The following is a 13,642-nucleotide window of genomic DNA, read 5'->3' on the forward strand; positions in this document are numbered from 1 at the left end:
ATATTTTGAATCCTCTCTTACATTCTGCTGTGTACATAACATATTTTCTTTTCTTATTTTATGTTTGTTTTAATATTTAAGTATATGGGTTTCTTTCTCTTTTCTTATTATGTATTTAAGGTTTAATTTTTTAAAAAGTAAATATTTTTCTTAGGATGTTAAACATTTAAAACAGGTTGCCTTGAAATTTCTTTCTGTGATTAGAGACAGTATGGAATATAGGAGAAGGCATTAGGCTGGTACTCAGAACACCTAGGGACTAGTCCCAGCTGTGCTACTGATGGGTTATGTGAACCTTGGCAAGTCACAAAACTGCTGTGTATAAGCTTCAGTTTTCTCATGTGTAAAATGTAGATGATGTAATTTTTGAAAGTAGCATATACCATTTTGAAACTGATCAAAAAAGAAAGATGGTGAAATTCTCAATACAAAACTGATTAGTGGAGTTATGGTCAGTCAGGTATTTACTGAATGCCAATTATATGCCAACTATGGGCAACTAGGTGGCACCTTGGATAGAGTGCTGGGCCTGGACTCAAGAAGACTCATCTTCCTGAGTTCAAATCTAGCCTCAGGCAATTACTAACTGTGCAACCCTGGACAAATTACTTAACCTTGTTTGCCTCAGTTTCCTTATCTGTAAAATGAACTGGAGAAGGAAATAGCAAACCACTCCAGTATCTTTGCCAAGAAAAGCCAAAATGGGGTCATGTAAAGTCAAACATGACTGAAAAATAACTGGAACAAAAAACTATGTTCCAGGCACTATGTTAGATACAAAGGCAAAAATGAAATATTCTCTGCTCTCAATAAGCTAGCATTCTCTTAGAGAAGATAGTATGTATATACATAAATATTTGCAAAATAAATTTTAGTATATACTTCCCAATATTATTTTGGAATAATATGATATTTGTAAAGCACTCTGCAAACCTTACAAGGTTACATAAGTGTTAGTTATTATTATTTTGACCACATGCAGAATAAATACAGTATAGTTAACTGGCAGTTAAGAAAAGAGAGTACTAGCAGGTAGAGGAATAAAGAAGGGCTTCTTATATTGCAAATAAATCTTAAAGGAAGAATGGGATTCTATGAAGCAGGAATAGGAGGCAGAGCATTCCAGGGCAGAGAGGACAGACATCCCAAAGCACAGAGATAGGAGTTGGAGTGCCATGGAGCAGAGAGAAAGCCAATTTGGCTGAAATGTAAAGGGATAGAAAAGGGGAGAAGGTGGAGATCATCTATACTAAAGTTCAAAAGACAGATGACAGCCATTCAGAAAACATTTTTCCTTAGTTGCCTTATATATGTACTTAGATTTTCTCATCCAAACACAAGACTCAAATGAGATATAGCCAAGGACACGAGCCGGTAGAAGAAGAACCAAATTTGGAGTCAGAAGACCTGGGCCCTTCCACTTCCTACACATATGGCCTTAGACAAATCATTTAATCTCTCTGGGCCTCAGATACTTCATCTATAAAATACTGGGTTTGACTGAGATGAGTCCCTGAGATTCCTTCTAGCTCTCAATCTGTGATTCTGCCGATCCCAGCCCTTCCTATCTCACATGGTTGTGGAGGATCAGAAGAGCTCCTGCATTAGAAAGAGGTTTTATGAGCTGAGAAGGACCGGGAGGATGCTTTTGTCTGTGTCTTTTCCATTGGGAAGATTCTGATTAGTCAGGGGCTCTTGAGAGATGATCCTGTAGAGTAAGAGGACCCAGGCTCAAATCTTACTCTGACAACTCACATGTGTGACCTTAGACAAGAGATCTCAGGCCTCAGTTTCCTCATCTGTAGAATGAAGGGGTTGGATTTGACGACTTCTGTGGCCCCTTGTAGCTCTATGAGCTCCATGAGCCTGTCTAAAGACAGTAATGGCTAGATGACCTCTCAAGGTCACTGGCAGCTTTCTCTGACTAGAAATCACATACCGGGTATTAGAAAGTTTTATGAAACCTGACCTAATTTAAGAAAGATCCTGCCCTCTTGCGTCTCGGGGAAGCTAGAGTCAGTATTTTGTGTTGCCTCTTTCCCTCAAGCAATCAGACTGTAACCTGATTGTTTTTACTGAGTGTGTGTTATTAGTCGTCCACAAAAGGCACCACTCCAGTGCCTCTGTGGTGTTCACTCAAGGTCACCCAAGGAAGTACGAGGCTGAGTTACTTTGAGCTTTATAAATTAATGCTACTTTAATCATTTATTCACTGAGTATGAATGGACTATTCTCCTAAAGATTATTACAGTCCTGGAATTTGACTTTATCTGAAATGGTTCTGAAGTGATCAAATGACAGCTTTAAATCTGTCACTGTAGATTTTAAATTATTTACAGCTATGTGAGACTGGTGCTTTAACAGTTGGTTTATGATGTGATTTCAGCCTAACACTCTTAAATGTGGTCTCTCTGCTCTGGCAAAACCAACAGAAATCCACCAAGCTTTTTAACGAGGATCCCAAAACATATGAAAAAGCGATCTCCATGGCATAGTTTGGCTTTTATTGTCCTCTTTTTCTATCATTCTAAATTTTCTCTGCTCACCTGCTCTGGAATGACTCAAATATGGGACACACAGCTTGGCTTCCTGCTTTCTCTCGGCCCCTCCTTCCTGCTAGGTATATGTTGTTACTATGGATCTGAGGACTCAAGTCTGCCCATAACTCTGAGACCACTTTTGCCCTAGGCCAAAAGACTTTCCAGGCTCACAGTGTCAGAGGCTTAGTGTCTAGCTCAGTTTGCTAGCACTTCAGACAATAAATCAGAGCTTTAGAGACTATGGCTACTTTTCCAGACCAAGTATGTGGAATGGGAACGCAATGTTCTGACCTTTCATCTTTCAGGATCTCTCATCAGGTGTCCAGTCCTTTATGCCTAGTTTGGATGCATGTTGCGTGATTTCCCTAGGCTCTATATCATTTTCAGGCCTATATCCATGATTCTCTTCATTCCACCATGCTTTAGCTAATTTCCCTGGACCATGAAATATCTCATCCCTTTGTGGTTCAAGGCCATGACAGCCTGCTCCTCCTTTTCCATGGGGTAATGGAAGGCCTTTGATTTTGAGTCAGAGAACTTAAATTCATAGTAACCTCCCCAGACCTAAGCTTCCTCATCAGTAAAATGAGGGATTGACCTCAATGACCTTGGAGTTTCCTTCTAACTGTGACTCTAGGAGCTGTTCTGCTCCTTGCTTACCTGAGTGGCCTTAGGCTAAACTTTACATTTGGCCTCCAATCAGCCTTGGTTATCTTCAGATATGTAAAGACAAAGAAATGCTCATCTCAGAGGCAAGGCTGTCCGGTGCAGATATGCAGTCAGCTGGGAATATTACCTTTGAGGACAGCTAACTGGTACAGTGAATAAAGAACCTATCCTGAAATCATCTTCCTGAGTTCAAATCTGACCTTAGACATTTCCTAGTTGTGGGATCCTGAGCAAATCACTTAACCCTGTTTGCCTCAGTTTCCTCATATGTAAAATGAACTGGAGAAGGAAATGGTAAACCACTTTCACAAAAAGTCTGACACAGCTGGAAGAATTCAACAACAATGGTCAACTTCCTTCATTAAATCCTTTCTGCCTACCCCAGCCCCCAGTTTGAAAAATAATAATAAAAAAGGTCATTGCCTTTGCACCATGTAACTCATACCAACATTGCATTGCATGATTTATTAATATGTGTTTGAGTCACAGTTAACTTTATAAAAAGGGCTTTGTTCCCAAAGTTTTCATTAATTAAGCTATCACTGTACAATATTCACTACTTTAGAATGTATTCCATTCCTTTTTTTATTTAATTGGTCTAATTGCAGAAATAAATGATTTTTTAAAGTCCACTTTAAAAAATTCATGTCAGTAATGATATTGCAAAGCTATGAGTAATGAGAAGTGATATTTCATTAAAGAATCCGAGATCTAGAATTGGAAGGAATCCTAAAAGGCATCCTGTCCAAACCCCTTATTTTATAGATGAGGAACCACAGGTCTGAGGAGGTTAAGTTTTCCCCAAGGTCACAAAGTAAGCAACAGAGCTACTAAAACCCAGGTCCTCTGATTTGAAAGGGTATTTCCCCTGTACCACACTGGCTCCTTAATGAAATTATCCTCACAATTAACCATATAACTTTTCTCAGGCTCTCAGGATGAAAGGCACCTTCTTGTTACAGTGAGCTATGTGAGAAGCTTTTTATAGAAAAATGAATCAAGATTAGTATTCAAATAATGAATTAGAATTTAGAGATCTCACCATCAGGATGGCAGCTTAAAAGTATGAATGTTGACATTTGAATCTTTTCAGAGGAATTGTGATATGGCAGACAAAAGATCTGGAATCCATCTTTGGTTCTGTCTGGGCTTTGGGCAAGTTGTCAGCCTCTCTTCTCTGGCTATTTATCATAACTGGCCTTTAGATCTAGACCCATTCCTTGACTTAATTTCCCCTTATCCCTATGTCAGTTACCAAGATATGGTATCCTTACTTGTGCCTTACATATGAGAAAATACATTATGATTTTGAAAATCTTTTGTGGAAGCATTCTGAAAGACCATGATGTAGAAATGTCGCTCAGTAAAAGTCTGTCAATAGAACATGGTCATTCATGTCTCTCTTTTCCTTATCTTCCTCTATTTTTCTCTCTATTGATGTATCCCTCTCTTTCTTATTGCTCTCTGGCCCTTTCTTTCTCTAAATCCTTTCTGCCTTATTCCCTTAAACTGACCATAATATAGAACTGAAGTATGAGTTTTTAAAAATTAATACTTCATTATATTGGCCATGGGCAGGCCACTCAGTTTCTCAATTTACTTAGCTCTATAAAATAGGAATGATCATACTTTCATTACCTATCTTACAAGGTTGTGAAAAAACACTTTGTAAATCATGAAATGACATATAAAGTGAATTAATATTAATTAATAGTAATATGTCCCCTGTTCATTCAAAAAAGTGGATTAGTAGAATTTTTATTTTTATTTTTAGTATTTTTTTAAACTTGTGGGACTCTTTATGTCCTTTGATAGGAAAAATATACTCTACCCCTTTACTTGGAAATAACAAAGCCCTTCTGAGAAATCTCCAAATGAAAGTATTCTTATGGTTTTAACTTTTTCTATGAATTTTAATGAAGAAGAGATTAAAGCCATAATTATTAAATCCGGACAGTAAATCTAACACCTTATCTGATTTATCTGAATTTTCAAATATCTTCATTTTAGGAACTGAAGAGCATGAGGGGACAAAAAACAGGAACTGACAGCCTTGTCGTCCAAATTTGGAAAGACACTGAAGTTCAACTTCATCAACTGGAGGGTGGGATTTAGAGATGGCTAGGACCTTGGCGATCTATTCCTTCCCCACTCTCATATTGAATAACTCTACCTCCTGATTAAACTATAGGAGGTATAACTATCATGATACTCTTGAAACCAGGTCTGAGTCATAATTAAAAATAGCCCAGAGACTGGGTTCCTCCTGTCCCTGAGCTCTAACTTTCTCAGGGAGTTTAGAGTCAGATCTTATCAGTAGTGTCCTCTGCAATTAGGTTGGGGAAAGGCCTACCAGGGAGAGGGTAACTATCAATGTTCTTTTGGCCAGTCCCAGTGCATAGGAAGGGAAGAAGCAACCAGGGGTCCACAGAGCTAGAGTGTCCTGGACAATTGTGCTGCCATTCCAGCAAGGGTACCTCATAATATCTCTGTGTGTAAAATGTTATTTCTTCAACTTAAATTAGTAGTTTGTTCTGAGTATTGTACGAGAAAGCTTTTTCTGGTGTGATTTACATTCCTCGAATTTTACAGCAAGTTTCTATGGATTCATTAATAAATTTGCATGCTCTGTTTTATGATCCCAACTTTATTTTCCTTTATGATTTATCACCAGGGCTCACCCATGGCAGAATTTGTACAAAATTAGTGCTGTTAATTTTAGTTTTAAAAATCAGCATCTTGCTGTTGATCTCCAAATTCAACAGGGGGTATAGATGTCAATGTTTCATTTAGCACTAATTTTATGCAACATTATATGTAATATCCAGTTCTGGCACCACAGGATACCCTCATTTGGTTTACCCTTGTTCAGCCAACTGTCTGTCATTTGAGTGAGAGGACGTGAATTAAAAAAGGAAATGCATCATCCTAACAAACCACTCAAGTCTATGCTGCCCAGTTGGACGTATCCAATAGCAGGATAGTCTTCTATGACTTTCCATTATTTTTAGACTTCTCTTTTCTTGTCTTTAACATTCCCCAGATGTTGGAGCTTTTTTTGAAGAAGGAATGTGGCTACGGTATAACTTCCAAGCCACGGGAGCCAAGGATGCCGCCAGTCGAAGTGGGAACTCTCCTGACTCCCAGAACTCCACACCAGACCTGGCCAAGGAAGAACTCAGTTTTAGCTTCAGCACCACCAAGGCCCCCTGCATCCTCCTCTATGTCAGTTCTCACACCACAGACTTCCTGGCAGTTCTGGTTAAACCATCTGGTAAGGATTTTGACACTTCTCTGGGTTGTGATTCACCTGTGCTAGAACTTTCAGAAATTCTGGGAGGATGAGAAGGCTTGTGCTCACCTGGGTAGTGGAGGAGAGTCCCTAAGGAGGAGCACATTGTATATAATCTCAAGACCAGAGCAGATCAGGTAGCAGAGGCACAACAGCTGATGCCAATACCCAAAAGCTGGAATGAATGAGAGAACTAACACTGTTTAGAGTTTGGAGTTAAGGGAGTCTGCTTAAATTTCAGGAACAAAAGTGCAGGGAGCTCCGTGCCACTGTTGCTTTGTCCAATTCAAGCTGCTTCTCAGAACTGTACTGGCAGTGATGTGCCAAGGGATCCCACTTCAGACTCAGACACCCTAACTGAGTCATAAGCCTCTAAATAGGGACTAGAATACAATTCCACTCAATAAGCATCAATTAGACCATTACTGTACGCAGAACATTTTTCTAGGACACCCTAGAGTATGAAAGTTTAGATGCCATGGTTTTTACTTAATGGATCTTACAGTCTAAGATGGATAGATGGAGTTTTGCTTTTATCTATATCCCAGCACTTAGCACAGTGCCTGGAAAGCTTACTAAATACTTGCTGATTGACCAAGGAATAGGGATAATACCTCAGTCTGTGATCTCTCATATAAGGGACTCCCCAGCAAGGAAAATTCCTCTGTTTATGCATGTTCATGCAACTTCTCTATGACTTAGAGTCTTAGACAGCTGCCTAGAATGCTAGGAGGGCACAATTGCTTGCCCACTATCACACAGACAGTATGTCAATTTGAATATGTCTTCCTGGATTCAAGGTAGACTCTCATACACTGTATCAATTATCTCTCTGTGACTTCTATAGGAAAGACAATATGCATTCACGTAGTGCCCACTAGGTGCCAAGCACTTTTTAAAGATATTATCTCATTCCATACTCACAACACCCATGTGAGGTACTATTAGCATCCAAATTTTGTAGATGATGAAACTAAGGAAAACCAAAGTTAAGAAAGCTTCATGGAAAAAGTGACATTTGATTTAGACCTGAAAGAAGGGGTAAGAATTCAACAAGTGAAGAGGGGAAAGCAGCACATTACTTCATTGATGAAACAAACATCCAGAAACTTAGCAGAAGCATCAAATCCCCACATACAGAAGAAATGTAAATGTGATCACCATGCACTTTGGGTTTTCTTCTAGTGATCCTGATGGTCACCGTATGTTATGCCATCACTTTGTTTAAATTACCACCTTTTAGCAACATAGTTAAAAAGGCATTTATTTTTTAATTTTTTAAAGCTTACAAAACTCAGAATTTTTTTTAAGTTACAAAATGAAATAGCCTCAGATATCTGAATTATATAATGAAAAGGGAAACTGAAATTTGTTGTTAAGCACTTTAGAAGGTAAACTACAAAGTCTAATATTGTTCCCAATAATAAAACCTTCTTTAGTAAAATACAAGCTCCATGACAGTAGGGGCTGACTCACTTTTGTATTGTTCTCCCCAGTGTCTAACTAATTGCCTGGGTTACAAACCTCATACCCGGTATACAACTACTTAGTAAATGCTTGTTGATATATCCTCGCTAACTAAATTATATATAACATGATTAGATTCATACACACATACATACACACACACGCATGCTCTAATCTGAAAATTTAAGATTTCTTAAAATGAGCTTTATTTGGCATCATTATGATAGGCATTTAGAAATACATATTTTAACATTTTATTTGCTAGAATTTCACCAAAGTTCTATTTGAAGCAACGATTTCCAGAATGAAACTTTTCCTTTTCCGTCCAATAACCCACCTCTCCGTTATCCCACTTTGCTATTGTTGTTCAGTCATTTTTCAGTCCTGTCCAACTTTGTGTCACACCATTGGGGGTTTTCTTGGTAGAGATACTGGAATGGTTTGTCATTTTCTTCTCCAGTTCATTTTATAGATGAGAAAAATGAGGCAAAGAGAGTTCAGTGATTTACCCAGAGTCACACAGCTAGTAAGTGTCTAAAGCTGGGATTGAACTCAGGAAGTTGAGTTTTCCTGACTTGAGGCCTGGCTCTCTGCCCACTGCCACCAAGCTGCACCCCCATCATACCAGTTTCATTGTTGTTGCTTTAGCTGCAACAACAAAGTCTATAAATTTGTGTAGAGGAAAATCAAGTCCCTGAAAGATACATGGATGTGTACCTGAATGTCCCACTGTTACTTCAGATTCACTCTTAATAAAACTCCACTCAAGAGTGTTCTCCTCAAACTAGCTTCCCCACCCTCCATACAAACCCATGTCTTTCAATGATGCTGTCATTTTCCCCATCACAAAGGTATAAGAACCTTGGAGTCACTTTGGCCTCTGTCCCTCTACCACTGACCTCCTCCTCCTCTCTCACCTTTCTTCACCAATGCAAACCAATGATTCACCAAGTCCAGTAAGTTCTTCTATGAAATATTTTAATCCATCCCCTTATTTTCCTTCATTCTACCAATACCCTCGTCCAAGTCCTTATCGCCTTATACTAGTACTAATGGGATTGTCTCTGTTTTCCCTGGTTCTAATACAGAGCTTCTTAAACTTTTTCAAGTCACATCCCCTTCAGCACTTCACAGTCTCTGCCAAATTCATCTACCTAAGTCCCTGCTTTGCATTCTTTTGCCTCTTCAAAACCTTCAGTGGCTCTCCACAGGATAAATATCCCACAGGATAAAGTCTAAATTCCTTAACCCAGAATCCAAGACCTTCCATAAATACCACCCTCCAGTTACTTTCTGCCACTGCTGTACATGAAACATTTGTTTGAACAAACTGGTACTTGAATTATTCTCCTACTACAACATGCACCTACCTAAAAATAATAATAACTAACATTTATATAGTGCCTATTACGTGCCAGACACTGTGCTAAGTGCTTTACAATTATTATCACATTTTATGCTTTGGGAGGTAGATGCTATTATTACCCCATTTTACACATAAGGAAACTAAGGCAAACAGGAGTTGAATGACTTGCCCAGGATCACACAATTACTAAATCTGAGGCCACATTTGAACTCCAGAGCTGGCTCTCTATCCACTGCACCACCTAGATGCCCCTAGTCTTTTGTTTATATTCTTTCTGCTTCCTAGAATGCCTTTTATCATTCTTTTTGCTTATTTCAGTCCTATTTTTCCTTCACGGTCTAGCTCCAAATTCCAAACCTCTTTGTGGAGCCTGCCTCTATCTGTCCCAGTCCACGCTGGTTTCTTCCACCTCTGAGTTCTATGAGCACATATTCCTCACTTAGTACTTAGCAAAAGCTGTTTTCTATCGCCCTTTGTCTTATTGTCAGATCTTCCTGTCTAGAGTACAGGCTCCTTAACAATCCAGTCTTTTAAAGTTACTTTAAATTGTTATACTCTCCAAGTTTGGGTGCCCAGGGACAAAGCCCCATTCACCTCACTCAAGTTCCATCCCTGATTTTTAGGACGTACGCAGCGCACTTTACTCAGTCATGTTCCATAAATGTGTGCTAATGATGATGGTGAGTGACGAAGAGAAAGAAAATTTTAAGTACATTATTTACTGTGGACCCTCAAGTAGAAGTAGTTTATGATGGTTTTAATTAATTTAGGAGATGAATGTGAGATCAATGAAGTATCTCTTTTTTCATCATGTTATATTTTAATGGTTAAACATTAATCCTCCCCTCACTCATATTGACATCCTCTTACAGTTGTTGGAAATATTTTAAACATATCATTTGAAATTTATTACTTAAGTATATTTAAATAACAATTTTGAGTCATTCACCATATTCTAGCTTCTTAACTCATATCTCCCTCAGAACAAGCTATTCCTGTTGTTTTTAAAGGACAAAACCATCAAAATGTAAAATTTTAAAGAAAAAGAAAGAAAATCATAAAAATTAACAAAATAAATCTGAGGCCAATTTTACTATCATTGTGAAACCATGGAAGTGTACACAAAAAGGAGAATTTAAGGGTAAAAGGCATCTAGACATTGACATAAATGTGAATTCTCTCCTACCCCATCTCAACAGCAGTCAGTCAATAAAATTGTTTTAAGCACCTTCTATGTTCCAGGCACTGTCCTAAGTATTGGGAATACAAAGAAAGTCAAAAGACAATCTCAACTCTCAAGGAGCTCACAGTCTAAGGGACAAGGCAGTACACAAGCAATTATGGACAAACAAGCTATGAACAGGATACGTTGGAGGTTATCAGCTACGGGAAGGTACTGGAATTAAGAGGGAACAACAAGGCCTTCCTGCAGAAAGTGGGATTTTGCTAGATTTGAAGGAAACCAAGAAATGGACATAAGGAGGGAAAGAACTCTGGGCATGGGGGAAAGCAAGTGAAAATGCCCAGAGTTGAGTGTTAAAGTATCATGTTCCAAGAACAGCCAAGCTCGGTATCACTAGATCAAAGAGTACAGTGGGAAGAGAATGTAAGGTATAAGAATATTGGAAAATTAAGGGCAGGGTGGACTTTTAGCATCACACAGAGGGTTTTATAATTTAACCATGGAGATAATAGGGAGCCGCTGGAGATTGGTTTTCAATGGAGTTTATGGGTGGGGGGTGGAGTTTGATGTGGTCAGATCTGCATTTTATGGAAGTTAAATTTGGCAGCTGAGTAGAAGATGGAGAAATAGAGAAACAAGAAGATCAACCAGCAGGATATTAAATGAAGTGGTAAGGCCCTATTCCAGGTTGATGGCAATGTCAAAGGAGATAATGAGGCATGTATGAGAGATATTACAAAGGTACAATGGACAAACTTTGTGAGCAGATTGGATATGGGAGGTGAGAAACAGTTGGGTTGCAAGCCTATAGGCTGGTGGTACTCTCTATAGTCATAGGGAAATTAGGAAGAGGGGAAGGTGGGGGGTGGGAATAATAAGTTCAATTTTGAGTTTAAGATATCTGTGGGACATCCAGTTTGAGATCTCCAGTAGACAGTTGAAGATACAAGACTGGAAGTCAACAGAAAGGTTAGGACTGGATGAGTAGATTTGAGAATCATCGGCATAGAAATGATAACTGAATCTCTGGAAGCCGATGAGATCACCAATTGAAATTGTATAAAGGGAAAAGAGAGAAAGGCTCAGCACAGAACCTTGTGGAACATCCATGGTTAGTGGATATGACCTGAAAAGCCATCACAGGAAACTAAGGAATGGCCAGATAAGCAGGAGGAGAACGAGAATAAAGTAGTATCATGAAAACCTAGAGAGAAGAGGGTATCAAGGAGCAGAGGATGACCAAACATGTCAAAAGCTACAGAGGTTAAGAAGGATGATGACTGAGAAAACGTCATCAGATTTGGCAATTAAGAGATCACTAGTAACTTTGGAGAGAGTGGTATCCACTAAGTGATGTCAGAAGTCAGACGATAGAGTTAAGAGGAGAGTAAGAAGAAAAAGTAGTGGAGATATTCATTGTAAATGTCCTTCTCAAAGTGTTTAGACACAAAAGGCAGGAGACAGATGGTCTGATAATGAACGAGAATGGGAAGATCAGGTGAGAGCTGTTTTGTTTTGTTTTATTAGAATAGGGGAGACTTGGGCATTTGTGGGCAGTAGAGAAGCAGCCAATAGAAAAGGAGAGATTGAAGATAAGTGAGGTTGGGAATGAGAGGGACAGTTTGCTATAAGAGAATAGATGAAATGGAATTATCTGTGCAAGCAGGGCATATTTGAAAGTTTACTTTGGTAATGAGAAGGGCCATCTCAATACCACAGAAGCCTTCTATGAGATGTGAGTTGAGAAGCAGGGGGGAAAGGGGGGGGGGAAGATGAGTATGTAAGAGGCACAAAGCAAAGAAATTACTAAGACTTTCCACTATTTTTTATATAGAAAACTTACAGATTTAGATACAACCTGGGAGGCACCAGAGTATCGTACGATATTGATGTAGACCACCTGTCAATGGCCTCAATTTTTTCGATCAAATATGAGACAAGGTTCTCTGTTGAAAGGATGGTGGAAGGGAGTTATGTGAGGTTTAAATGGGGAGAGTAAGTTTTGAAAAGCCATTGCAGTTAGTAGAAAAGTATTTCAATTAGGGAGGTATAAAGGATTGCCTTGCTGCAGTGGGGGTGCCGTTGAGATTACATAACGACAATTTGTAGTGCATTGTCAGCACACTAATTTTCCCTTGCTTTATTTAGTAGCATATAAATAGGAATGAAGTCAGTAGTTGGTAGGAGTATGCTGGGGCTGGGGCTTGTCAGGGCAAGATAGTAATGAGATTTCCAGAAACTAGGAGTGGCAGCATTTCATGGCAGGATCAGTGAAATAGAACTTGGAAGTAGATACCACAGTGAACATGTAACTATTAGAGAATGTACTTCCTGAATTTCACATTAAATTTTTTTTCTAAAAGTTAGATATTCCTTTAACAAAATAAAATAATAAAATAAAATAAAATAAAGGCTGTGTTTGTACAGTTCCCAGTGACCATATGAAATCTTCAATCACTCAACCGGTCAACTAGTTTTGTCTACATTGTGTCCAAAAAAAAAAATACTTCATAAATTCTTTTAAGGAATTTATTCCTTATTTGAGACATGAGAGGCAACGTGGAGCAGCAATTTGCAAGCTGGCATGGGAGGAAAATTAGTTTAAATTTGCCTCTGACACATACAGGGCTGTGTTACCCTCAGCAAGTCACTTAACTCCTCAATGATCTACACAACTCACTGAGACTTTAAGTTTCAGTGAAAGTACAGAATTGTACTGGTGGAAAAGATTTCTTCACCTGGGAGTTTCCTATACCAAGATCCTTATTCCTTAGGGCATAAAATGAAAGAAAGATAGATTGGTCACATAGCAAGAATAAGAGATAATTTATGGACCCTGTGTGTGCTTTGTCTATGTCCACGCAATGTCAGGAGATCCAGAGGGGGCTTCATTTTGGAGGGCATAGATCCCTTTGGCAGGCCGGTGAAGCCTACTGACCACTTTTCAGAATTTTTTTAATTCATAAAATAAAATATATAGGATTTCCAAGAAAACCAATTATATTGAAATAAAGATGTAATTTTTCCCATTCAAGTTTATGGACCACTTGAAATCTATCATTGACCTCAAATTAAAAGCCCTGATCTAGAGAAAGTATTTCAACGAATTAGACCAACCCCTAATC

At 38.7% G+C, this 13,642-nt stretch overlaps 1 protein-coding gene across 1 annotated transcript in view; it reads left to right on the top strand.

Moving 5' to 3' along the window:
- LOC138157377 (contactin-associated protein-like 2) overlaps positions 1-13,642 on the top strand; it is a 2,155,842-nt gene that overhangs the window by 1,940,382 nt on the left and 201,818 nt on the right. Inside the window, exon 19 of the mRNA XM_069082919.1 lies at positions 6,253-6,483. Within this exon, the coding sequence (XP_068939020.1) occupies positions 6,253-6,483 (231 nt within the window). The remainder of the gene's footprint in view (positions 1-6,252; positions 6,484-13,642) is intronic.

The sequence above is a fragment of the Petaurus breviceps genome, unplaced genomic scaffold (genome assembly GCF_028583685.1).
Source record: "Petaurus breviceps papuanus isolate PSGF00001 unplaced genomic scaffold, PetGlider_PUasm1.0 112, whole genome shotgun sequence".
Taxonomy (NCBI): Eukaryota; Metazoa; Chordata; class Mammalia; order Diprotodontia; family Petauridae; genus Petaurus; species Petaurus breviceps.